General features: G+C 47.5%; 1 protein-coding gene across 2 annotated transcripts; it reads right to left on the minus strand.

Moving 5' to 3' along the window:
* Positions 1–6,521: 6,521 nt before the first annotated feature.
* Positions 6,522–27,307, minus strand: ANP32A (acidic nuclear phosphoprotein 32 family member A). 2 transcript variants are annotated; one of them, XM_080350862.1, is made up of 8 exons: positions 27,116–27,307; positions 12,815–12,964; positions 12,541–12,663; positions 10,910–11,108; positions 10,605–10,703; positions 9,029–9,126; positions 8,111–8,171; positions 6,522–7,914 (listed from the first exon to the last, which is right to left on the minus strand). In XM_080350862.1, exons 1-8 carry the CDS (start codon positions 27,167–27,169, stop codon positions 7,853–7,855), a joined length of 846 nt encoding a protein of 281 aa, XP_080206988.1. In that variant the 5' UTR covers positions 27,170–27,307; the 3' UTR covers positions 6,522–7,852. The 2 variants fall into 2 exon arrangements, with proteins under 2 accessions (XP_080206988.1, XP_080206989.1); XM_080350863.1 differs by lacking the exon at positions 27,116–27,307 and adding an exon at positions 14,644–14,964.
* Between the last annotated feature and the right edge of the window lie 158 nt (positions 27,308–27,465).

The raw sequence follows: 27,465 nt of genomic DNA on the forward strand, positions 1-27,465 counted from the left end.
CTTCCAGGGACATTTTATAAATAAACTTTCTTTGTTTATACTCGCTCTTTAATTTTATTGTATCCACTTACACAGAATATGAGCCAGAAGCCAAGTGACCTGCCAAGAGCCCACTCGCTAACTGGAAACACGTCCTTCTCGTCTCGTCTAGCACTAAAACCATGATAACCAACAGCTACTGCATGAGAGGCAGCTGGGGCATCCTCTGTGCACCCCGGCGATGGGCTTGGAGTAAGTAGCCAAGCTGGGTCCCCTCTGATGGGACAACCCGGCATGGAGGAGCTGCAGCAGCTGCTCCCCGGGAAAGCGTCATGCTTCGTTGCTATTAATTTGTTTTTTTCCTATGCAAAAATGTGACAGTGGGTGCAGAACTGGGAAAGGGCTTAATTCACAAGAGCTGCCTGGGCAGCAGCTCAGGACCCTTCCTGTGGAGCTGCCGTGGTGCTGGCAGGAGCAGCCAGTGACCGTCCCGGGCCCAGCCCGGGTGGAGATGCTCCACGTGTGTGTGTGTGTGTGTGTGTGTGCATCCCCGCACACACCTACAGCCTGGTTTCCCAAACAGAGAGGGATATTTGCTCCCTCCACCTCAGTGCAGAGGGACATGTCCTCCCGGCACTGGGACACCCACGGGGAGGGGGACGACCCACCTGCTTGCCCCAGGGATGGACCCCGCAGGCACTCGATGGGTTCGGTGTATATGTACAATCATGTTGGGTTTTTTTGTGGATTAGGCCTGTAGCACAGGGAACACCACCAAATACTGCTAGTTCACCTATATGTATATATATATATTTTCACTAAATCGAGTTGCTGAACTGCCCAGCACTCCCTGTGCAACAGTTTCCCCTCTCTGTTAATTTACCTTGTGCACCCACTGCTGCCCCCGACCTTTACCTTACACGTGCTGTCATTGCCTCTTATTTATGCTACCATGGAATAGTGGTGAAATAAAATGTTTTCAAGATACCAAAACCTTGCCCAGTCCTTTATTTGCTGAAAGTGTGGAGGGGGGATGCTCACTAGAGGCACTTTGCAGCCAAAGATGAATCACAGGCTGGTTTGGGTTGAAGGGACCTTCCCAGCTCCCCCAGTGCCACCCCTGCCATGAGCAGGGACATCTTCACCAGCTCAGGTTGCTCAGAGCCCCGTCTAGCCTGGCCTGGGATGTCTCCAGGGATGGTTCATCCACCACCTTTCTGGGCAACCTGGGCCAGGCTCTCACCACCCTCAGAATAAAACATTTCTTCCTTGTATCTAGTATAAATTCTCCCTTCTTTTACTTTAAATCCATCACCCCTTGTCCTATTGCTACTAAAAAGTCTGTCCTTATTTTTCTTATAAACCCCCTATGCCAAATCCAGCCCCAAATTTGTAGGTAAAATGTCACAGCTGGACATGCACCAGGCAGAGGGCAGTCCCCAGGACGCCGAGACAGAAATAGAGCTTTAAGCTTTATTTCCTTCACTTTCTGGCCTTGAGGAATGTGTTATCCTTTAGTGTCAGGACTGGAGATTCCTTGTTTAATCCTGGCTCATAACTGGAAGGAGAAGCTGCTATTGAAGCGTGTCTGGGCTGCTCCGTGCAGAGCGGTGACGTCTCGGTCCCGGTTGAGGTTATGTATGTCTTGTGGCCTTATCCAAAGTGGGTGTGTTGAGATTTACTGTGCTAAACTATCGCTTCTAAGGAAAGAGTCCATGTTTCTCCAAATCCCCTCAAATCAATGCGAAATGAGCCCAATTACAGCTGTGGGTGGTGATGATTAATGAGGCAATTAGCATATCTGCAAACATCAGCACAAACAGTGCCGCCTCTGCAGGTGATGGGGACATCCCGGGGTGCAGAGGTGACAGACACAGGACAACTCTGGGGGGGGTTTATTGTGCATTTATTTGCAAAGTGCTCACAGGGCTCCCAAAATGTTTGGGATTCACCCCAAATGTCCATCCTGAGCCCTGGCTGTGAAGTTTCCAGGGCAAGCCCTTCACCAGGTTCTCGCTGCTCCCCTTCTTGCCCCTTTCCTCCCTAAATCACCTCCCTCAGTAACAGCTCCAGCTTTTCCCAACGTTTCCTCCTGCACCATCTGGGCGCTATTTAAAGCAAAAAGGCTCATTTTAGGCCACTTGATACATTCAATTTTAGCACTAAAGTCCCTCTGCTGTTGCAACCTCATGACTTGAGTGTGGAGCCGGGTAAATCCTCCATCACTGCTTTTAAGGAAAAAAAGCCTGAAAATCTCAGCCCCTTCCTTCTTCAAATGGGCGATTTCTTTCCCCATCTGTATTAACTCTGTCCCTCCGTGCTCATTCTTATCGCCCTGACCTACTTTCTGCCTCCCGGAGGTTTCGCTTTGTTTGAGGCTCGGCCTCCTCGTGCGCTTCCTCACTGCAGGACGGTTGTTAGTTCTTTGTTTTCCAACATTTTGAAAAGATTTCTGGTGGTTAGCACCCCCACCCCCAATTTACGGATGAAGGTATATATCTTCTACACATTCATAAAATAATTTCAGATCTTCTAAGAAAACATATATATAAAATACTGAAATCTAAAATTAGGCAAATGCAGGAGAATCCAGTAGGGGTTTATTTTAATTAAGTGGGAGTTTCCCATCGATTTGCAGAGGACTCTGCTTTTCTCTTCTTTTTCTGACACCCTTCAAATCCAGAGGTGCTTTGCACTCACAGAACTTGGCCCCACTCGGTTCAGCAGCTCCAGTTCGGGGACCCCGTCAGGAGCAAAATATTACTAGACATTTTGACAAATTTAGTGCCTTTTTAGAAATTATGCACTGCTGCCTTTTAACCTAAAGAGAGATCCCCAGAATCCAAGTTTTCAATCCCCTCCCATGGCTTTTGATCACTGAAAAGGGGAATGTGATGACCGACGGCCACGCTTGGATGTACCTGCCTCAGCCAGATGTGGCCACTTCAGATGTTTCACAGCATCTGCAAGGGCTCAGCAGGGGAACACCCATAATCTGCCCTATTACCCAGCAGTGACTGGCTCTGAACAGTGCTGGAAAATCACAGGAAAATTAGCAATTGCAGGGGTTTTTGGTGCAAGGAGCGGTGGTGTTCTCAGGGGAAGATGTCCACGGTGAAATGATGGGCAGGCACATCCTCTGCTGCCGCCTCCCTTCTCCACGCATGTTTGGTGAGCGCCGAGTGTAATGGAAAAATCAAAACTCCAAACAGAAAGCGTTAAAAAGTCTTGCCAAAAATTATTTGCTGGGTTTTTATTGGCTCCAGGCAGACGGAGAGAAGCCAGAAGTGATAGCAACAAGCTGAAAGTCACACGGTGACGTTATCTGGACTGAGCAAGCAGAGAGTGAGAACTGCCAAGTGGAACAGCAGGAAAAATCCACTCGGGGAAGCACCAATCAGAGCTACTGGGAGATGCTCAGACAAGAAAACAACACTCCAGTTTTCCAGTTGAAAAGGGAGCGATAACTGCAACTCCCAAACCACACACACACACACACAGCCTGTGTTCCCCCCCACCCCAGACAGCGTTAATCCCCCCATCTCCTTACCCAACACATGAAGTGAAGGAGCTGCTGAACATTGAAATCCTCCCTGTGCGATGCTGCTGCTGGAGCCTCGCTGGGAAGACAGGTGACGGCTGTCGCAAGCAAAACAGGGCGATGGCTTCACCCGCCACCAAAGAAGCATTTGTCAGCAAGGAGAAGAGCTTTCCAGAGGTTTGGAAGGCGGGAGGAATTATTTAGAAGAGCCAAGGAGGCGGGAAGGCAGGGAGAGCAGTGCCGGCTGCCCTGGGCTCTGCAGGCACCAGGGGAGCATTGCGGTCCTTGTCCCCGACCCACCTGCTGCCTCCCTCCAGCAGCATCTCCATCCCATCCCAGGCTGCCCACTTCTCTCTGCGGGAGCCAGGACACTTGTCATGGTCCGGAGGGGATTAGAAACAATTATTTTCACATCAGGATGAGCTTCATGCAGCTGGATCGCTAACTGAGTCTCATTTTTTAAGCACTCTGCAGTACATTTGTTCCCTTCACATTGCGGATTGAAAATCTTCAGCCATCTTGCTCCTAGGGCTGAATTTCTTAACTGATATGATATCTGGCATCATCAGAGATTTCTAAATTTCAGCACAGGGTGATTCACTCTTACTAAAACATGAGACATCTTTACAGACAACTGTACGAGATTTGTGGTTGAAGCAGGATTGTCCCGCAGATGATTTAACACCAACCTGGGCACTGCAGGGCACACGACCCCGACTGTCATCTCTCCAGGAATCCACATTTGGCAGGGATGCTCAGTTGTTCCAACTGGCAGCAAACCAGTGGATTTGCTGCTCCATATACCCAAATCTCAACTCAAAGTGACCTGGAATATGTATGTGGTCAAGCAAGTCACTGCCCTCACCTTGGGCAATAGGATGAAGGAACAGTTTTCCCTGTTTTTACAGAAATACCATTTAAACTAACAGGGAGGACCCACTGCAGAGTCCGGAGCGAACTCGCAATCATCTCCTCCTGCATAACTGGGTAACGCTGACTATCTGGACTTGCAAAGCCTTCCTGCCCTTCACCAGATTCTCTGCTTTAACCACAAACATGCAGCTACAAGAAAGCATTATCAAATCAGCCAAGGAGGAGCCGTCCCTGCGGGTGACAGCAATGCAAACACCCTGGCCATTATGTTATTGAGACTATAGGATCTGCAGTCCCCATACATTCAGCTTGGCATGTAAAAATTGTCACCGAGAGCATCTTGTTCCTGCCTTGCTCACTGACAGGCACAGTGTGACCCCCAGAAAAACAGGAGGGAGTTTGTTTGTGAAAAGGGGTCACAAACGCAGCTGTGAAGCCCCAGCAGGACATTTGAGGTGGTTATGAGCTTCAGAATAGGCTCAGAACAGCAAAACAAAATACAGTTCCCCAGGAATAAACTCTTGGGGTGTCTGAAACAGGAGCCGGGGTGGGGCTCTGCTTTGCCATTAAGTTTTCCCCCAGCACTCAACATGTTCCAGGTAAAGTATAATTTCATGCAACACGTCAGGATGATTGTACAAACGAGAATAGTTTGGGCATCTGGAAAACACTCTGGGCTGCTGCATTATGGCGGCTCTTCAAATCACCCTGTGCTGAACGAGCAAAGTGACACCAAAACTTGGCATTTGAATGAGCTGAACTCTCCCATTTTTCATTTCTGACAGTATTTCTACCTGGGTTTCCCTGTTGAACTGTTATAAAATATCGAGTTTGGTTTTTTCCTCAGGAGTTGGTGAGTTGCTGAGTAGCTTTAGCCAGCACTTATGTACACACAGAGCACTTGGAAAGAAAACAAGCCCTTGGTTCCTCAGCATGCCAAGACTGTACTCACGTACTGTGAAATATGAAATGACTGTGAAATTGTCCACACTGAGCAAACCTCAGTTTTGTTTTCAGGGGCAGGCAGAAGTCACTTGGTTTCCCCTCTCCCGGCACACAGAGCCAAAATCTTGTTCGAAATCTTTGTTCAAAATCCTGCGTCCCTCTTCACTCTCTCACATCTCCCAGATTGGTGCTTCAGAACAGGGAACAGGATGCTGCTTCACGGGGAAAGCAAACAAAGCTCTTGCTGCTGCCATTTTCTTCAGAAAAACTTACTAATCTCAAAGTAAGCGTTGAAACAATTAATGCTACAAAGAGAAGTCACTGAAATGACACCGGGCCATTCACTTACAAGAGGAGAGGAGCCGAAGGGCTTCTGAATGCTCCCGGGATTCAAAAAACTGCCTCACAAGCCAACAAGTGACAAAGGTTCAACCAAATATTTGTCACCTCAGCATCACGGCATGAGCCTGGTGTTGCTGCATCCACTGCGCACCAAGGGGACGTTCGTCTGGGCATCCTTGTTTGTCACATCTCCAGGACCTGCCGAGGCTCATCGGGCAAAAAAGGTCGAGTCTGGCTGCTGCGATTCCTTCTAACAGCTCCAGGAAAAAGCTGCGTCTTTGGAAAACCTCCCGCGTAGCACAGAGACTTTAAGTAGGCAGAATATGCTACTTGCTATGTCATTCACCTTTAATATGCGACTTGTTCACAAGAGAGGAAAACATGAAGATGTAGCTCTGGGCTGGCAGTAAATCACAGTCTGAGGTGACCAAATCTTGATATACTGACCCCAAACTCCATGTACTGACCCCAAACTCACACATCGAACCACAGCACTTCTCTCAGATGAAGGAAACCAAGAGTTGGTTCTTTTGGGCCTGGATAAACAGGGACAGGATTAAATAGCAGAAATGAACACGTTTAACTGCAGTAATTGTGCTGGTAACAGAGGAAAAAGCCTCAACCTGAAAGAAAAATAGCATATCGTTATTTGCTTTAAAGCCACAACCTCTCCCTTGGTTTCACCCAACTGTGGTTAAGAGTAGTTTTTATGGAGCAAAACGCATCATCAGGCTACTAAAAATATCAGGGAATTTACCAGACTAGCTTAGTAAATGGCTTTTTTTAAAGGTACGTGATTCCTTCCCAGTGGCCCATTTTACTCAAATAAGCCACAGAAAAATTGTATAAAAAGATTTATTGAAATTCATCAATGACAAACAGACATAAAACTCAAAGTTTGGCTCTTCTGGGAAAAAAAAAAAACAAAAACAAAAACCAAAACCTGTTGCAAATGTATTTATACAGATGAAATATTGACTAGGAAATACAAGTCACTTCTAAAGCTATTTTAAAGAGGGATATGAAAGTAAAACTGTACATTCACTAGGTATTTTCAGTCATTTTACTGACTTCCACTAGGTAAGAAAATACAATTTTGTATTAGTATCTCGTGCTTGAGTGTATGAAAAGAAACCTCCTACCCTACATGCGGAACCGCCTCCTGTATTTAGGTTTGTAAAAATTTTCAAAGTATATAGCACAAGTGGAAGTAGTTTCTCATCACTTAAAATTGACTAGGTGTTATATATTACAGACCAAAATAGTACACACCTTATTTAAAAGGGTTGAAACATTTTTTTATTACAATTGTCAAATTCATTTCACTAGTAACTCAGGAATTAGGAACACTTTTTATATATATTTATATATATACTTAAATGCCTGCCATTTTCAGTGTATTGGCTATACCCTAGCCAAAAAAAAAAAAATATAACCCCAAAACAGAAAGGAAAACACACAACACACGGGGCAGGAAAGGGAACGGGACTGCAAATTCACCCCACAAACCAGATCCAAAGGAACACCCCCAAAAAAACAACAAAAACATTTGGTCACTATTTACAAAGAGCGAAAGAAAAGGTACCTAGAAAAGCAGGGAAAGCGCTGGCTGAAAATGGCAGTCATTCACGGACAGGTCACGATGCCGCTCTCACCCTGTTGCTGCGGGGGGACGTGTGGCCGAAATTCGCAGCATCCCCCAAAAAAACGCTCCCAATGGATTTAGTCACTGGCAGCGGTGGAAAAATCCCAACAGCCAACGCGATTCAGCCGCCTCAGAACAAAGTACGTGTGTTTGGGGTTTCATCCACTGATCTTGAAACTCTCATTTTTTTTTTTAAAGATGTCAAACTATCCACTCCAATAATAAGAAACAAATTACCACTTGGTTTATACTTACTATTGCAGTTACAGGGACTAAGAGAGGGACAAAAAGAAAAAAAATCAAAATGAATAGGAGGAGGAGTGGCAGTAAAAATAGTATTTTATTCCCTTGCCCACCCAGTCTGCTTCTCCCTCTCGTTCCCACAGCAACATTACAATCAGAAAAAAAAAAAAAAAGAAAAAAAAGAAAAAAAAAAAGAAAAAAAAGGGTTGGGGGTGTGGGGAGGGGAAATACAGGGTAGAAACAGTCAAATCACAATAGGAAATTTTCAAAATAGGTTATTCAGTTTAGTCGTCTTCGTCCCCTTCATCTTCAGGTTCTCGTTTTCTCTTCTGTCCCCGTTCTTCATCTAGAAAATAAAACACAACTTGAATTATATGACTGCTGAGAAGCTGAACAAGTTCAACAAGCTTCTGCTTTGGCAACTGGCTTGTTACCAAAGGAGCAGGAACAAAAACACAAGCCTGCTTTTTACAAAATGGTATTTTACTTTTTAAAAAAATCAATTATTCTTATCTCTAGCAAAAACCGGATTACTGGCATACCGGGCTCATCTTCATCTTCATCGTCATCTACCTCGCCATCATTGTAGCCTTCTTCATCCTCCTGGATTAAAAAAGGAAGAATTTAAGAAGTCGGTTTCAGCGCAGGACCTCTCACAATTTGGCAATATCCAAAAGCATTTTACAGCTGAGGGAAAGTCCTTGAAGCATCCTAAACAAAAACCGAACAAAGAGGCAGACACTTCCCACATGCTTACATAAACACTGCAGTATAACTGGACTCTGGCCCAAGTTTTATTGCAGAAAATCAGAAGCGATCATAGCAGCCATTTCTAGATTTAAGTCCTCAATGAGAAAAGTTTTATACCTCACGTTGATACATAACTGAAAATTTTGTTATGATGTCCTGAGTTTAGTAAAGCTGGATGGCTGGTCAGCAGGAGATAGCATAAGTTCTGAGGGCAGAGTTAAAACACAACCAGACATCCCCAGAGCCTGAGGAGCTGCTGGTGCCATTGAGAAGAGACTGATCAACCATTCAGGAGTCAAATGTTGATACATGGCTGGCTCAGCATACCCCACACAGAGCTGGACCGCACGATGGAGTTCAGCGTCCTCAGGAACCACAATGTACACGGCCAAGGAAGAACCTCGTGAGAGCCCCGGGTCAGTAACTCACGTACCACTCTCTCATCTGTACCCCCAGCTCTTCTCGGGACCCACGAACCTCTCTGCGGACGTTCCTGACAATATTTTTGCCATGAGCCCAGTAAACAGAATGATTTCACGTCACTGGTCACTAGATGGCAGCTGGCTCATATGCAGGGATGCCTCAAAACCTCCCCCACCTCAAAAACCAACCACACTCTTCAAGTATGCTCCAACTTTTAGTCCATTTCTTGACCAACTGTTCCCAGTTAGAGCATGTTCACAGCCATTATTAACTGCATAAACCCTTACCTCCTCTTCTCCACTCACATCCTCCTCTTCTCCTTCTTCCTCCTCCTCCTCATCTTCTTCATCTTCTACTACCTGAGCGTCATCATCATACTCCTCTTCTATACAGACAAACAAGATTAACCACTCAGACATTGAAAGTTTACTGGTTTTTTTCAACATTTCCACTCAAGAAGTGACCTCCTATTGACAAAAGGAGTGAACCGAAAGCCTCATGTAAGGGCAGGACAGCCTCATGTAAGGGCAGGACTGAATTAAAGGCAGCTCTGCAGCTGCCAGATGTGGTCCTGAGCCACTTTAGCCTGGTGACAGGGCAGTGCGGCAGCTGCACCCATGCTCTGAGGCGCTCTGGGGACCCAGCAGTAAGTCACGACAGCCTCAGGAACGCTTTACATTCAGCTGCTCCACTTCCCACTACTAATATTCTATCATTCTCATACATGGTTTCGAACCCATGGGACGCTCGCAGCTCTTCATCTGCAAGTGTCCACCTGCTTCCACCAGAACTTGGGCAGCAGAAGTTTCCAATCCAACTGTGCATGGGGAACCCTCCCCAGGGGACACCCCTCATCTTGACGCTGCCAGAGTAACACTCAAGGGTCACACAATCCATCTTGAGGTCTGCAATCTTATTTCAAGAGAAAAGACATTCAATGCAACTCACACAAGCAACAAACCAGATTTTTTTTTCCCCCCCGATGCTGCAGGACTGGTATTATGGAGCTTTTTTCATGCATTTGAACGCAGGCTCAGACTCGTGCTCTGAAGCTGTCCCTGTGGAAGCCGCGTGCTCTGCCAGGCCCTGCTGCGGCACTCGCCCCTCACCAGCGCTCTGGGGAAAACTGCAAGTCCAGCTATTCTGCTTTTGCTGTGCAGCTGGGTTTGGAGAGTCCAGCAAATTCCCCAAACTCAGCCAGATCCTCATCTAACGGGTACACTAATGCCAGGGAGGTAGAACAGCACCTACAGCACGGTGGGACCCACCGTGTGTTCTCCTAACATTAAAAAGTTGCTGCTTCATTAGTGCCTGTCACAGAGCTGACCCAGAAAGGCTCCAGCACACACTCTCCTCTCTGCCTGATACCAACTGGTTCACTTTGTCCCCACAGAGCAGCTAGCGCCTTAGCTTCCTAATTCCTTGACTCAGATACATTTTTGTATGCCCGATCTGGTTCTCCACCCGATCCTTCTCCACCAGGCTCTACAACTGCTCACCCTTCCCTGCTCACAGGGTTCCTGGAAAACCACAGCATGTCCTTTCTCACCCATTTCTCCCTCACATCCTCACGCCCGGGGTTTACTGTTCTCTGAACTCTTTCAGTGTCCTTCTGCTTGTCTTACTGCTCCTCCTGGCCCCTTTCTTCTACAGCCTTTCACTAGAGGTACAGTTGAGAAAGCAGCTCTTCCAGGCCCTGCCCATGTCCCTTCAGAGGACACCAAGGTCCTTCTGCTGCACATCAGTGGGAAAGAGCTGCTGAGAACACCCTTCTCCTGCCAACACCTGAGCTGGAAGCAAAGCATACCACGCAGCACATCAACCTTTCAACTACTGCACGCCAAGCTGCACAAATTCACGTACCATCTTCATCTTCCTCCTCATCGTCTAAGCCCTCCACGTAGCCCTCGGCATCAGAGTCCGGTGCTTCTTTGTCGTCCCGGTCTTTCACTAGAGATAAGACTGAGAAAGTAGCTCTTTCAGGCCCTGCCCATCTCCTTTCCCCTCGTTCCTTCAGAGGACACTGAGGTACTTCTCCTTTACATCAGCCAGGAAGGAGCTGCTGAGAACACCCTTCTCCTGCCAACAAGTCAGAGCTGGAAGCAAAATGTACTAGGCAGCATATCAATCTCTTAACTTACGTACACTAAATAGCACAATTCACATACCATCTTCATCCTCCTCCTCGTCGTCTAAGCCCTCCACGTAGCCCTCGGCATCAGAGTCCGGTGCTTCTTTGTCGTCCCGATCATAGCCATCGAGGTATGTGAGTTGCGGGAGGAGCTTGAATACGTTTTCTCTATAATCGTTCAAGTTGGTTACCTCGCAATTGAAAAGATCTAGACTCTTCAGGTTTTCTAACTTTTTCTGCAAAGAAAGAAAAGTCTCTGAAGTTCAGTGTCACAATAATTTTCTATCGAGCAGAGAATGCAACAGCAGCCAGAGTTACTGTGCTCAAGTGCTTCCCATAACAAAAGAAAGGCTTGTTTTGGTCTCTGCCTACTAAACTGGCATGGAACAGAAATCCACAATGCTTGGCCACTGCTGCTTTGGTGTCTGAGAGGGGAAAATCCTCTCTCACATTCAGCATCTCGCAAGCAGAGGACTGAAGTCTGGAAAGAGGTAATGTGCAAAATTACACATGCTGCTAAGGATAAATAATAGTCCAGTCAGTTACCTCAAAAGCACAAGGCAAGATATCAGAGCCAGCAGTCAGATGTATTTAAACTACCCCTTTCCTTGGAAAAAGAAACAGACTACCCTGGACACAAGAATTTTGCTAAGAGATATTTCAAAAAACTTTAATGATTGTACCTTAGCCTTCGGAAAAACAGAAAAAGGCTTAGAAATGCAACAGGAATTCAGTTCCTGGTTTGAATATTTTTTTTTGGTAGTCTGCATTGCCCACTGCACTTCAAAGGCACAAGCAGCTGAGGATTTGTAGCAATAACTCCCTTCTGAAGTTCACCATGTAGAGCAACAGTGGCATCAAGAAAACAATGAGCCTGAAACCGGGAGCAGTTACAATCCTTTCTCTCAACTGTTTGTTCTGTGAGTTTAACGGTTCTGCTCTTCCCTTCTGCTGGGGGAAAGGAGAGCTGAGATGGACCGGCTGAGAACTGCTCCGAGACATTTTAGCAGCAAGTATTTGGGAAATAAGCAGGAGCCAAACCTCTTCATTTTTGGAGAGCAAAGGGCACACAAAGCAAGAACTAGAAAACAGCACGATCAGAATTGCTTTTTGGAACTGCAACCTGACAAACTTGATCTCAGCAATAAGCAGCACAAGGAGGGTGAGCAGGGGATGGAGAGCAGCAGGAAGGAGCTGGGAGAGGACATGAGGAAAAGATTCTTCACCCAGAGGATGCTGCACACTAGAACAGGATCCCCTGGGAGGTGTCACAGCCCCAAGCCTGACTGTTCAAGAAGAGACTGGACACGTCCTCAGACACACGGTGTGAACTGTGGGGTTGTCCTGCGCAGGGACAGGAGTTGGACTCTGATCCTTGTGGGTCCCTTCCAGCTCAGGACACGCTATGATTTTAGGGAACAGAATTTTTAGCTGTTCAGGGAAAAACACACCGAGCTCAAGCAGAGTGTCTGGGATCCAGCCCAGGCCACGGTGCAAGCCGCTAGAGGGAAGCAGCGCCCAGGCTGGCAGGACAGCCCCGGGCCAGGCTGAGCCCGCAGCAACCTGCCCGTGGAGATAAGCTCCAGAAACGCCCCACTGCAAGCTGCTTCGGGCCTTCCAAGCCTGAAACGCCTCCTCACAAAATGGGGTTTGGTTTCAGCAACTTACCAGAGGTTCTATTGTACCGAGATCTTTTATTTTGTTGCCACTTAGATTTAGATGCGTGAGGTTCGGACACTTTTCTGCCAACACTTCCAGTCCTCCTGAGATTCTGTTGTCGCTTAGCTCGAGCTAAAAGGCACATAAACATCTTGAGTTTTGAGTGCAAACATGTACCGCAAAGCAGTTTGGCCAGCTAACTGACATTTTTATACAAACAGCTATTTCACACATGCAGTATAGTGCAAAGAAGGAGGGATATGGCGTAGGACATTTTATTTACCTTCTTAAGTTTGTTTAACTTTGGTAAGTTTGCCACTGAGGTTAAGCCTACGTTGATTGTACTTAAGAATTCCAGCTCTTCAAACTCATCTGTGAGGCCTTCAATTTTGCCTTCGTACGACCTACAGTTGTCAAGAACAAGTTCTTTAACCTGGAAAGACAACAAAGCAAGATGCGCATAAGACATTCTGTGTGGAAAGCATAAAGATTTCACTCGCAAACAAAGGACGACACGGATCAGGCAAAAATGAACGGGATTCCGGTAAAGTGGCAAGTATGCAAAAAGTTATTTTGAGCGTCTGACTCCTTTTGCTGATGTGGTTAGCAGTGTCTCAGAAACACAGATATTTGGCTATGCCTCAACTGCCCACCTGTGTGTTGTTCTATAAACAATGTAGACAGCTCAAAAACTTAATCCTGGTTTAACTGATTTGGTTGTTATAAGTAGTGTGGTAAATGTAAGCAATAATCAGACTGAAAGAAAAAAAAAAAAACACACCAGGAAAACAATCTATTTATTTTTAAACTAACCTACAACTTTGACACTCCGTACAACTCGTGTGCTATTACAACGTATCATCAGTTGTTACAACAGCTTCTCTCTGCATGCAAAAATTATCAGAGCTTTTCAAGCGTGGAGAGATCACCATCTGCTCAGGCACTCCTGAGACCTGCAGGAGGTTCTGGGGACCCTAAGCCAGGTTTTGGTGAGCGCTCAGCGCAGCCCTTATCTCACTGGCCCCTCTGCAGCAGGGAGGCTGCAAGGGAGAGGTGGAGATAATGTCCTCATGTCCCCGAGCAGCACAGGACCTGCGGGACAGCCAGAGCCAGGCGGCCCCGCTGCTGTGTACAACGCACAGGCTGCACGGCTTTGTTGGGTTTATTTTTTTTTTTAACCAGAACACCACTCTTTTTGCAGGTGCTATCTTCAACAGACACAAACCAACAGCATCGATGCAAAAGAGATGCTAAACACACCCCACCCTGAATAAAACCGCTCCTTTTCACCCTAACGCCAGGTCAGCCTTGCAGGATTCCAGTCCTTGAGCAGCCAGCATGGTTTTGTGGGGCTCCGGGGAAGCTCTGTCACCAAGGACGGTCACCCCAAGGGTGGGTCCACCCATTCAGGGAATATACAGACATCTTTCACATCAACAGAGAATTTCTAGAGTTTATTTCTCTCCTATAAAATACCCAGGAAACCCATCGTTCCACATGCACCACAGCCCCTGTCCCGTGCCCGAGGTTTGTCTGTAGGTTTGGAAAGGGGCGGGGGGGAGGGTGCTGCTTTACCTCAAGGATCAAACAAACCTGCAAGAGCGGTGTGTGCAGGAACACGAAGCAGCTCTTCCCTTCACACCAAGGACAGTTAATATGCAAATATTTAATTTTGTTAATTTTTTATTACTGTAATCCCGCAGCACAGAGAAGCAGCCCATGTAGCTTTATAGCTCCAAACAACATCCCTAGATTTCTAATTAAATCCCAGGCACTGAAGTCAATAGGGAAGTCGGCCCAAAGCAACATGAGAGCACAAGTGATTCATTGAGAGTAGGAGGATCAGCGTTAGACAGGAAATACATTTTCCAAGACTCTACAATTTTCCTAGAAGAATTATGATAGGGAATGACTACCCAAAAGTCTTCCAGAAGAATTTTAGGCTGTTAGAAAAAAACAAAGATCCAAGTCCCGATCCCACATATGTCTATTCCACTGAGGGGGAACAAAACCCCCAAAATGAACTAAAAAAAAAAAAAAAAAAAAAAAAAAATCCTCTTTGCTTTGAAATTTGGACAGCATGAAATCCATTTTAAATGCAAACATGCGTACCTTCTTACTGTAACAGTATTTAAGTATCACGAACCTCCAGTGAGATAAATTTGGGGACAAATACAGAGTTTTCTCAGTCATCTGCTTCACACACACACGGAGTACCCGCCAAAAAATAAAAAAGAAAAAGAAAAAAGGTAAAATAAAGAAGCTCCACCCCAAAGCCAGAGCACAAGAGCCTCCGCTCCCCGTTTGTCTCCTCACCCAGCAGCACCAGAGGCCCCTGCCCGCCCAGTTATCACCCCAGCCAGGGAGCAGCACCCACCTACAGACACGTTTCGGGGGCAGGATGGCAAATGAGAGCCCGTGGTGGTGCACAGCTGGACAGCCCCGATGTTTTTTCTTGCCTTATCCTCCTCACAAAGGAAGTTTGCAAGAGCAGGCATGGGAAGACGAAGCAGCGAGGCAGGAGGGAAATGCTCACAGCAGCCAGCATAGTTTAGGGTTGGTTTTAGCTCCGAGTTATGCAGGAGACCAAAGGCACAGAGCTAAGCTGCACCTAAACCCCACACTGAGAAAGAACCGGCATCTGCTCTCACCCTGGAGCTGGGACATCCAGCGCTGCATCATCCCAAGGATGGAGAAGAGGCAAATGGGAAACCAGACAGAGCCTTTCTGGGGGTGGAAAAGAGATTTGAGGGGGAGCTGGAAATAGTCACGGATGTAGAAGAAAAAAAAACCAAAAAATACAGTGGCATGAGAGCCAACTGTCTTCTACATTTAGTTTGCTCTTTTTAGCGCAAGGCTGCTGCTTCCTCTCCACCTTCCAGAAAACTTTGACACAGAACTGCAATCCCCTCCTTTGCCGAGACCAGTACCAAGATACCAGCTCTAATGGGAAGCTCTCACAGTATAAAACCGGTCAGGTTTGCAGGGGGTGGAATGCTTGGTGGAATCGAAGGGCTTGTTTAGGAAGCGGCAGAGCAAGATGCTCCGAACGCTCTGCAAGAACAACCGGAGCAGCGTTGTCTCAGTGATGTGGTCAGTGCTACAGTAACACGCTGAGTCGCTTCTGAGAAAGCCTGACTCCACAATGTAAAATTCAAGTCAGGATTAAGATGATTTTATGTTTGAAGAGATTTAAGAACCCTGTAGAAAACACACATGTGCAAAAGGAGGATGAACTGGGCTCACAGGGCTTCTCCCAACTCTGCTGCCACGTGCATACTCGCTGCACCATACCCAATTCTCTCACATACACTACAAGCAATAAAAACTACCATCAATAAGTACTAAAATTAGTCTCAGCTGTTTGCCCATAACCCCTCAGCCTGCAGTCCTGAGAACTCCACCCTCACTTCCCATCTCCTCCCCAAAAACATGCTGTCATGCTTCAGCAGCCACACTGTCCTCCCGGGGAGGGCACTGCCCCCCAACCCCGCTGGGGGATTCACGGGGCACTTTTCCAGGGTCTCTCCTCACCCCTCAGCCCTGTGTGGGGCCACTGGGCCACGTCCAGGCCTGTTACAGCCCCAATGGGCTGTGACAACGTAGCCATGTCTGTACACAGCTGGGGAGAAGAGGGAAGGTGATCGCAGTAAAGCTGCACCCCATCTAAACCAGCTCACTACCACAAACGTATGACAGGAGGGCTAAAAACCCTTGTTTTTTTCAGAAGTCTTTGTAATCTTAAAGGAAAATTCCAGCTCCTGAATCACTCTCCAAACATCTACTAACTTCCCTGAGAAGGCACAGTAAGATAAGGCTTTTACATTTCTTTCCTCAGATTCTGTCACCAAAACACAGAATAAACCTTTGCCAGATGGAAGCAGCCCCGGTGAACACGCTTTCCGAGTCTTGTCATGTATTAATACCTGAAGGAGATGAGTGGGTCTCAACCAGTCTGAACCCATTTAGTTGTATTGCACTGCGGTCTCCAGAATATCAGACACAGGGAGGAATGGCCAGAATTAGGGAGGATGATCGGTTTGGAGAGATAGGCTATGGGAATAAGTGTCCTCAGCTAATTTGTGTTTAGCTGCACCAAAGACAGGAAGATCCAACTTGCAGAAGTTTACAGGGTCAACACGTAGGCAAATCAAAGCACTAATTGGAGTAAGTGCTAGTACAAGGTAAGGACTAGCACAAGACGAACCACAAGCTGTATTTTCCTTCCCTCTCCTAAAAATATCGCTCCATGGTGAGAAAGGGTGGAACAGCAACATGCCGTCGGTAACCAACCACCCCAGATAACACCGCAATCCTTACCCAGCAGCTGAGAAGGCACCCGCAGGTCAACGTCGAGCAGAAACCCAGGAGCAGCTGGTGAGGTTGGTTCCCGTGGTGTACAACCACATCTCTGATAGCATTTATGATAAGGCACCACCAGTGCTTGGCCGGGGATGTTACAGATCGTACAGCTCCCAACAGCCCAGCTCAATGTCCTGCCCTGTCCCCAAGGCTCTCCTGTCCCTGTCCCCCACCCAGTGGGTACCACCCCCTTGAGCAGGTGACCCTGGGTGTCCCCACGCTCCTGCGCCAGCTGCACGCTGTGGCTTGCTGCTCTCAGCCCTTTTCTGCAGCCACATACAAGCAAGCAGATTGCTGCTTCTCCAACAAACTCTCCAGCCCACACACCTCCGACCTGCTCTCCCTGCTCATCCCAGTTTCTATTTCTGATGGTCCCAGACGCTTTCAGCACATGACATCACATCTCCGTTAATTGTGCATGACAGCATCCTCCATACCTCCTCATGACATCACACTCTGCATTACTACCGGCTTGATAACCAAAGGCTGTTATCTGTTTCCTAGTACAGTCAATGCATTACACTGTGCTCCCAAATGCATATATGGTGTCCTTAAAATAGCCACGGGGTGCACTGTGGGACTCCGACCAACTCCTGGGTTAAGTACAGGCAACCATGTGTGAGCAGCCAGCAGATTTCATGGGAGTCACCACAAGTGACATCTAGAAAGAAATTTTTTCCACTGAGGGTGGTGAAAGCCTGGCCGAGGTTGTCCAGAGAGGTGTTGGATGAACCATCCCTGGAGACATCCCAGGCCAGGCTGGACGGGGCTCTGAGCAACCTGAGCTGGTGAAGATGTCCCTGCTCATGGCAGGGGTGGCACTGGGGGAGCTGGGAAGGTCTCTTCAACCCAAACCATCCTGTGATTCTGTGACATCTGGGACTCACCGTGCAGGGTTCCCATCAGACCTTCCTCTGCCTCTCCATGAGGGCCCACACTCTCATCAACACATCCACGATCAATAGAATATAATTATACAAAGATAACTACTAAGCCGCACACATTATCACCTTAACCTTTAATCTACATTTTTGTTGTAACATGTAAAAAGGCAAAGTCTCTTACTTCACAAAGACTACAACCCCTGGGGAACGGAGACCCACGAACTTGGGACCGAGCTCCTGAACCCTGCTCTGTAATTGACAGCTTAACAAGGTGACAGAAGGACACAGCTGTGAACATCACTTTTAAAAGATAAAAGGCAAAATTTACAAGTACAAATGCCATTCTGCTGGCTTTACAAGCAGGAACAGCAAAGGCTGTAACATCTCATTTTCAGCACAATGGACCAGATGCTTTTGAAGTGTATGTTGCATATGGTACCCCTAGGACAGGAACATCCCACCGTGTGGCATTTTCATGGAATAAAGCAGCTAAAGACAAGGGTGTTAACTCTTGTCTTGCACTGCTCCCAACCAGGTGATCCAGGGGAGCACTGAGAGAAGTCCTTCATACCCCTGAACCCAATGGAAATTTCATTTGGAGGAGGGCAGAGCTGTGGAAAGAAGGGAAGGCAGAGCAACGGAAGCCTGTTGTGGTAAGTGGAAACAAGTCTGAATTCCTTTTGAAAGCAGAGACAACTTGATTCTCTCCCAGATGCAGCAGCATTTCTTCAAGGTACCCAGGGTTGTGTCTTTGGGGTTTTTTTGGTCTCAAAAGCCTGCAAAGTCCATGCCAAGCCCTGCATTGCCCCGTGGTACAGAGTGACCGTTACTGCCAGGAGCTGGCTCCTTCTGTTCCCAGACTGGGTTCTAGATCTGTACTCACAGATTTGGGAATCCTTGACCAGAAATGGACCTCCTTGGGTTTCGATTCCACTTCATTTGTGCAGCAAAGTTTAGGAGAAGCCAGCCCTCCACAGTCACGATGTTCCCGTTTGTTGGGGAAGGTGTGGATGTGAAAAGGCTCAGGATAATGCCCAAGCCTTGCAGCAGCCCATCATTCCAGCCTAGCTCCATAGTGGTGGGAAGCATACAATGTTCTCCATGCTCAATTTTACAAACTTCCATCAAGGCACCACTGGAATGAGTGAAATGTTGCATAATTTCCATTTCAGATACTATGTGGAACATGACCAGGCCAAAAAAATGCTTCAACAAGCAGCCTACTTAATTCCTTGAGCTAATGAAGCTGGTCTGAAGGCTCAAAGACATGATGCTATGTCTGCTTGAAGGTGGTCACCAAAATGTCACCAACTTGAAGAACCAAATTTTTTTTTTAAATGAAGACAGCACCGCATGTTATTTGCCACCTGCATTCAAGGCAGATCACAGAAAAGAACCAGAGAATCATTTTGGTTGGAAAAGACCTTTAAGATCATCGAGTCCAACCATAAACCTAACACCAAGATCTTCAGTTTCATTAGGGCCCCCCTAAAGGTTCCCTTCCACCAGTGCTCTGCAACCAGCCCCTTTGGTCCCCAGGAATTCACAACTGCTGAACAAAACAGCATCCAGCACAGTCCAGTTCAACAGCAACCTGCTCCACTTCTACCTCTTTTGCCTATTTTATATCCATTCGACCAAGCTGGAACTCCAAATTCTTGCAATGAGGTCATGTAAAACTACTGCTCGACCTCAGAATTCAGCTACGGTTTCTCCAAATGATGCAAACCCATCAAACTTTCATAGTGGAATTCCTCCTCTTCATCTCTTTCTTGGAAACTCCCACCAATACTTTTGGATGCTCCAGCAGAGGGTTTTAGAAGCCCCAAATTGAGCATCTAGTATCACTTAATGCAGTTTTGGTGCCTCTCACGTTTTTCCCCTACCAAGGCACATGGACATGCAGGGACCCTGATGCTGCTCTGAACTATAACGCCGTGGTTCTCACACAGGTTTACTCCACGTCTGTAAGCTATACCCTACCAAGCGCTTGGTATTTAATTCAGTTGATCCAACTATCACATGATGAAGAAATTCAGATTTACTCCAGACAAGGGTGCAACCAAGGAACTGCATGAAAACATTTGCTGAGGGACCAAGAATGATGCAGTGACAACATGGACATCTCTGTGGACACGCGTCACAGCTTGTTAAGTCACTGTCACCAAGTTCAAAGTGATGCAGTAAAACAGCAGTTTAAAGCCACCTTTTCAACTCCCCTAAGCTGGGCTCTGTTTACAATAACTCTCACAAGGATGAGCACAATTAGTGTTCTTCATTTTCCTGCGTCACCCCTACCCCGGCAAAGGGACAACAGCAGGGGAGGATAAACAGAAAAAATTTCCTATTTTGTTTATTTGGTTGCTGTTGTGGGGATTTTTAAATCAAAGCTGCTCTGTATTCAGAGACAGCTTAAGGCTGCTCGCACAGCTCAGAAAAAACGTGGCTCAACAGCAACAAATTCATTTTAACCTTTAATATTTTACATAGTATAGCTATCAACCCCGAGAGCTATGCATATGGCTCCAAGAAATTTTACGTCCCTTTGCTCTGTTCTGAAAGAAACTAAAGGTCCAAGGGAAATACAGAAGCAGCAGAAGGGTGAAGAGTCTTGGCAATTCTGCGTCTTACACTCGTATCTAATTACAAGGCATCTCCAGTACTAAAAAACTTCCAGAAAGAATAATCTACCGTTTTCTTTCTCTAAAAGTAACAGCCCCCAACCAAGGAAGCCCATGAGTCACACAAATACACTCTCACACGTTGAAAAGGGTCAGTGTAGCCATATGCATAAGCAACACGCTAATTAACCAATCCAGAACACACCCCAGTGACATGGAAAGCTGTTTCATTCAAAAGCGTGTTGCTACTTTTCATTTCAGTTCCTACTGTGAGCAGCATAACTTTGTAAAAACTCCAAATGTTTCTGTACACAGACTGTTTCCAATACCTAAGTGGTTAAATTGCTTGACCTTTGTATTAAATGCAGTTTAATATTCACAATAATGTTGCTTGCTTCTCTCTTCTCTACAGATGGAAGCAGCGACCCACAGAGTGCTCTGCCACTGTGGGGGACTGCACGCCAGGACTTTGCTCCACGCCTCAGTTTCTCTCTGTCTGAGAAACGGAGCACCTGACACCACATCCACAGTGCTTTTCATTCACTGCCAGCTATTATTGAATAAAACAGAAGCAGAACAGAAGACTGCCTTGCACCTTTAGTTTGAAAATTCTTTGGCGAGAAATTTTAAGTGTTTTTAAGCCGAACCGTGCGGTTTGTTCAGTAGCATGTACTTTGATTTGCCCTCAGCAAAGGGCTGATGTAGAGACCCACGTAAAAAAGAAACACTACATTGAAATTAAGACTAAACTTAAGATCTGCATATTTAATACACAAAGCAGTCTCTGAAGATGCTGGCTGCTATAGAACACACTGGCCAACCACACTTGCAAAAGGTAAGCTCTTCCCAGCCTTTTTTATGGCTTTGAAGGGAAAGTGTTGAACAGACCAAGTCACTGGACAAGTGAGTGCTCTGATAGAGAGCACAACTTTTACACAGTGGTGTAAAGGCAAACCACCAAGGTTTTTTTTTTTCCCTCTGGAAATGTTTCAAAGGTTGTACTTACATACCCAAGGGCTTCAGGACTGATTTTAGCAACCTAGTCAGAAAACACAGACTACATATTTACTAGTGATTTTGTCTGAAGGAGAGAGCAACAGAGGAAACAGGGAAAAATTATACACAGAACAAGTCTGGCAGTGTCACAGAAATAGCCGAGAAGTGCCCATCACTCCAAAGCACAACAAATCCATCGCTGCTCTGTCCCCACCTGAATATCGGTGCTCGCTGCAGACACAGAGTTTGGTTCAGGGAGCTCAGCGCTTTGTCAGCCAACAGTGGGGTGCAAGGACAGGGACGTCCCTTCGTCCTGCCCTGCTCCCCCCAGCACAGCACTGGGACTCCAGAGGCACCTGGGATCCTGGCCTGCAAACCACAACCACTCCCATAACCCTCCCTTACTTTTAATACAGTCCAAAAAGATTCAAGACATCACACTCAGGCACATCTCATAGGTCTGTTTTTTCATTTTCAGGCTTCTCCACCTTACCAATACCTCTACCTTTATGGCAGGAGGATGGGGGGAGTCATCCACAGAATATATGAAGTGGGAAGAATCAGTCAACATCAGCCTTACGGGATGTAAACATCAAAGAAAACAGCCATGGATACTTTTGCCACCATTCAATGTACATTTAAAGAGGCATCGCTGATTTTTTTTTAAATGCAGATAAAGATAAATAATTTAAAAAGCCCTAAATCCCTGCACGTGATTAATAGTACCTTGAGACGCTCAGAGCTTTTAGTGCACATTTCCAACAGAACGGCGGAAAAGTATATTCTATTTATTGATACACAACATACAAATCCTGCTGCAAGAATGCATTATAACAACTATGCTTAACCCTGGAAGGTTTACAATAAGAAGCTTTATTTTTTTTTCCTTGTTTCAACAACTTGTTTCATTTGGTGGGCAGGATAAGAACCCTTGTTTCTTCAGGAGATGTGTTTCTTGCTGGACTAAAACACATCAACTAAATCCCAGCATTTTTATTAAGCCAGTAGTGGGACACACACCTGAATCACGCAGGAAAATTAGTAACTGTGACTGTGCTTTATGTTTTGCTGGTCAAAAGGGAATTCTCAAGAGAAGAGTGTTTAAAAAAAAAAAAAAAAGTACAGTTGGTACTTTCTGGCAGCACCACAGAGAAATGGGAAAATTAGGCAACCAGTTTTAAATCTATATACTGGTGTTTTTCAATTCTACGTTCATTGCCCCTTTCATATGCTTAAAACTTGGTCCAGGTTAAGAGAACTTGCCAAATACTCCTCTGGTCAGTCATGAAACGAGTCTAAATTTCAGAGAGAACAGCTCTCACATCGCACTCCTTCTCCAGCCTGATTTCTGTGGGCTGCCACCCGTCCCAGATGAGCATCCACGCAACAGGACCCTTGTTTTAGAGGCTTGCCTCTGGAAATACAGAGCCACGAATGCCACTTGCCACACACACCTGGGGAGGCTGCAGAAAAGGCAGCAACATCCTGTGCACAGACACCCGCTGTCACCCACGATAACCTGTGCACACCGCAGTCTGTATGTGCTGGTCTCGTGCCCCTCAAAGACTACCGTACCCCCCTCTGCTGCAAACCGACAGCGCATCCCCGTCCCATTCTGAGCTCGTTCAGCCTGCAGAAAATAAAAAACTATGTACCTGCACCCATACACAATACCAAAGTATTTTATTAAATGCAGGTCTTTAAGTGACGCATATCACTTTAAATTATTTACTCTTATTGCAAGTATCACAACAAGGAACTAGCTAGGGGAGAAGAGCCTTTTTATTCATATTCTTTATTTGCAAGACGCTTTGTATAGATGCTTGCACTGAATCTCCCTTCAGTGTTAAAATCTACAGAAAACCAGACAGAAATCAGACTGCCGAGTAAGTTTTAAAGTGCAACATAGAACTGTAAGAAATACCTGGTGCTACAGTCAGTATTTTACCACCGTCCCAATTTTGAGCTGCTAAAGCACTAAATCCTCAGACTAAATGAACTGGCGTGGTAGCACTAAACCACGGAGGATGAGTTTCGTGTGTAATTTCAAAAACCTACCTGTGCGTCCCAGGGCTGAGAAGAGCCTTAGCATGGAGCTTGTTTCACAGTCTTTGCGTTTTACTAATGAGTTTACAATGGGAATTAAATAAGAACACCCACAAACGTGCCCAGGCAAGGTCAGTACTTACACTGCTACCAGGTGATGGCTCTGGGGGAAACCCACATAAGATAATTGTACTTGGCCAATTTTGAGCATGAAGTTAACTATAATCGAAAACCATGTTGATAAGGTAAGCAAAGTGACAAAAGCTACAGCAAGTGCACTATTGTAAGTGGCCATTTAAAAAGAAGTTGAAATATCTGGGGAGAAAGTGGATGCACAAGCTCCACTCTGGCTGTACAACCCAAAAAAAACCCATAAAAAATTCAAACACCAAAATCCCAGACCTCACACCAACACTGAATTATATAAAAATGGAGGGAGAATTAAAAAAAGAACAACTGAAAGAGGCTGAGGAACAAAAGGAAGAAACAGCTGCTACACAACCCCCACTTCAAGACATTTATATTATGTTTTATTAGCCAAGATGTAAATATGATTTAAGGGCTGGCATTAGCTCGCTCAGCTGCACAGCAGCACCATATTCTACACAAGAACTGTATTGGCCAGATCGAACTATAAGATATCAATATAGGCACAGAAAGAACCACAACACCTTATCAACATCCTCTTATCTTTGATTCACAAAAAGTTTTGATCCCGCACACTCTGATATCAGGATATATTAAATGCAAGACATACCACAAGACTTAAGCACATTTGGGTAGAAGCTTCAAAGCAATTATATTCACTGTTATTTTCACCAAGATTTATTTATATTGCACTTGAAAGTTTGGAAATAATGATTCCCCACAGAAGGGGAAATACTGCTGTAAGAGACTAATGAAAACAATTTACAGAACCATCCTGTTCATACCCAAACACTTACTAAAATCCATAAATAAAGGACACTGGCATCGGAATAACTTCTAAACTCCAGTTCCAAGCATTTTAGCTAAAGCACTAGCTGGATTTAGCCAAACTTTATTTTAATAGGCATTTTAGAGCAACAGACTTCAAATCGTATGCTGAATTCTCCACCACGCAAACGTCCATGCACACATCTGTAGTCAACGGCTTTACAAAGTGGAGTCTAAACCAAACACCATTCCCCAATGGCATCTCTCTCCCATTTCATACGAAATCAGGAAGATTTGGCTTTACAGCTGAGGGGTCACATCTGCTACCTTGGCAGGACTGACACACAGAAACCATCCACACAGTTAAAGGCTGGCAGGTAAAAAGTGACAGATTAAATAAGCCTTATTTACAACTAACTACTGTATATTTCTGAGTTACAATGAACTCCCACTGGATCAGAGGTTTCTCAACTTTGGCATAAGCTAGAACTGAGCAAAACCTGATCAAAATCCAAGAGTAGAGGAAAAAAAGTCCAGTTTAACACCTAACACACTGCGGATCAGGCCTTTGGACAGCAGGTCTGTTTAAAACGGTGAATAAGCCTCCAGTAGCAGCAGTTATGGATTAATCAGCCTAAACTAAAGAACAAAAAAAAAAAAAAAAGAAAGAAAAAAGGAGGCCCCAAAGCTGAGACCTACGTTCGGCAGGGCCCTGCCCAGGGGGAAGGCGCGTTCCCCGGCCCCGCTCCCGCCCGGGCGGGGCTGCAGGTGCGGCGGCGCTGCTGGCCCGCTGGGGCCCGGTGGGGCCCGCTCCCCGCGGCAGGCCGGGGTGCGAAGGCGGCCTGTGCCCCAATTCCCCCACGAGATAAAATAAAAATAATAAAAATAAAGGGGGTGGGGGAGCGGTGGCTTTTTACCCTCCTGGCTCGTCCCGCTGTGGTCGTCACGAGCCTCCTCCCGCCCCGCGCTCGGCGACGGCGGCGACAAAATGGCAGCCCCGGCGGCTGGCAGTCATGTCGGAGAGGGCGCCCCTCCGCCCGGCCCCGCCGCCGCAGTCGCAGCGCCGGCAGGAACAGCCCCTCCGCCAACGCCTCATGTCGCACTTCCACACACCGCTGCTACCCTCGACCTGCCAGACCGGGAGCCGCCGGCAGCGGGGCGAGCCGGGCCGGGGGGCTCCCCCTCCTCCACGGCGCGGCGGGCACCGCCGCCGCCCGCGCCCGCTCGTTCCCTCCGCCGCAGCTGAGGAGGAGGAGTGGAAGAAGCGGGGAGGGGGGGGGGGGAGGAAGAAAAAAAACATGGCGCCGCGTCCTACTTGTGGTGTGGCGCTGGCAACGCGGGGCCGGGAGCGGCTCGGCGGGGCGGGGGGGGCGCTCGCCGACCGGCCCCGCTCGCCTCATTGTGCCCCCCGCGCCCGAACAATGAGCTCTCGCGGGCCGCGCAGCGCCGGGTCGGCGGCGTGTGCCGCGGCGGTGGCGGGAGCCCTCCTCCTCCCCCCCCATCCTTCTCCTCCTCCTCGCCCAGGAGTTTTTAAACTTTAAAGAGCAGGTTCCATCGACCTGCCCCGCCTTTGTCCCTCGGACACCGCGCTCGGCCACCGAAAAGCCGCGGGGCCGCGTCCCGCCGCTTCGCCTCCGCCCTCTCCCCAGCGCCCCCCAGAGAGGTACGTTCCCCCTTCCTCCCCTTGCGCGGCGGGGCCGGGGCACACCTCGCCCTGCCCGGCCATTATGCAAGGGCCTGGCGGGGCGGGGAGGAGGGGGCTTCCCCGCGCTGCCTTCCGCCTCCCCGCGCCCCGAGTTCGCGCCCCGCCTGGCTCCGGGCACCCCCCGCCACCGACTCATTTTTGGGGTGGCTTTTTTTTTCCCCTTCCCCTCCTCCCCGCCTTTTTTTTTTTTTTTTTTTTTTTTTTTTTTTTTTTTTTTTTTTTGTCCTGACAAAGTTTTTCTCTCTCTCGTTTATTCTGCGAGACGCGGAACAACAACCTGAAGTCCGGCCCCGGGGAAAGGCGCGGGGAGGGGGGGTGGGGGGACAGAAAAACACGCACACGCACACATCCAGCCTTTTTGTGCGTGTGTGGGGATGGAGGGGGTGGAGAGTGCGTTTTATTTCTTGCAATATTTTTTTTATTCAACGCTCGCGCTACCGGCGGCGATACCCGATCGCCAAAAACGCTAAGCATTGGTTTAAAATTCTTTTCTTTTATCTTCTCAGCATCTGGAGAGAGGGAGAGAGAGAGAAAGGGCGCGTTCATGAGGACTACAAAGTTACAAATATGGCTCCCCAGTCTCTCTTGCCTGATCACTGCAAAGAAATGAAGACGCACTTTAAACTAAACCATTCTCAACTCACTCGCAGTCCCTGTCTGCCTCTCCCTGCCCAGCACCCAGTACAAATATTTGCCAACTAAACACGCCGAGAGAGGAGCAGCAACTTATTTTTTTTTATTTAATGCACGGCGAGCACCCTCCAAGGCATCGCACACCGGCAGAGTCAGGAGCAGCCTCTAGTTTCCCCCTAGACCACAACGCGTGCGCCTCCGGGCACCCCCAAATCGGGGGGCCCCGCCGCACACACACACACACAGGTAGGCACCTCAAGGGCAGCAGCAGCGGCCCCGTCGCCCCCCCCTCACCGCCGCTGCCCCCTCCCCGAGCGCCGCGGGGTTGGGATGCACCCCTCTCCCCCCACTAAAAAAAAAAATAAATGTGGGATGGATTTTTATTATCGTTATTATTATTAATTTTTTTTTGCATTGCTTACATCTGAGGGCGTCCTGTTCCGCAGCTCTAAGTGGATCCTTTTCTTCATGTCCATGTCCGTGGCTGGCGGGAGTCGCTCGCTGTCCCCGGCTCCGCTCGTGCAGTGACACCGATGTGGACCCCCCCAAAGCCAGCGCGGTCAGGGACTTTGAGGGCTCAACCAGCTCCGCTCGGAATCCCGAGCCCCAGCACCGCGGCGAACACTAACCTGATAACTGCGGAGGCGGGCGCTCCCGGGGGCTCCGGCCTGATTGACGTCCGTCCCGACCAACCGCGACGCCGCAACGCGAGGCCAGAGCCAATGGGGCGGGCAAGGGGAGGTGGAAGCCAATGGGGGAGCGGCGAAGCCGG

Source organism: Nesoenas mayeri (genome assembly GCF_963082525.1).
Source record: "Nesoenas mayeri genome assembly, chromosome: 11".
In the NCBI taxonomy this organism is placed as follows: Eukaryota; Metazoa; Chordata; class Aves; order Columbiformes; family Columbidae; genus Nesoenas; species Nesoenas mayeri.

Excerpts from the sequence above, each read along its gene's own strand:
- ANP32A (XM_080350863.1), bottom strand. The coding sequence starts at position 14,724 with ATGACTGAGAAAACTCTGTATTTGTCCCCAAATTTATCTCACTGGAGG. Across the intron at positions 12,664-12,814 it reads AGTTAAACAAACTTAAGAAG|CTCGAGCTAAGCGACAACAG; the intron begins GTAAATAAAATG and ends TGTGCCTTTTAG. Across the intron at positions 10,704-10,909 it reads CGAGGAGGAGGATGAAGATG|TCTTATCTCTAGTGAAAGAC; the intron begins GTATGTGAATTG and ends CTACTTTCTCAG.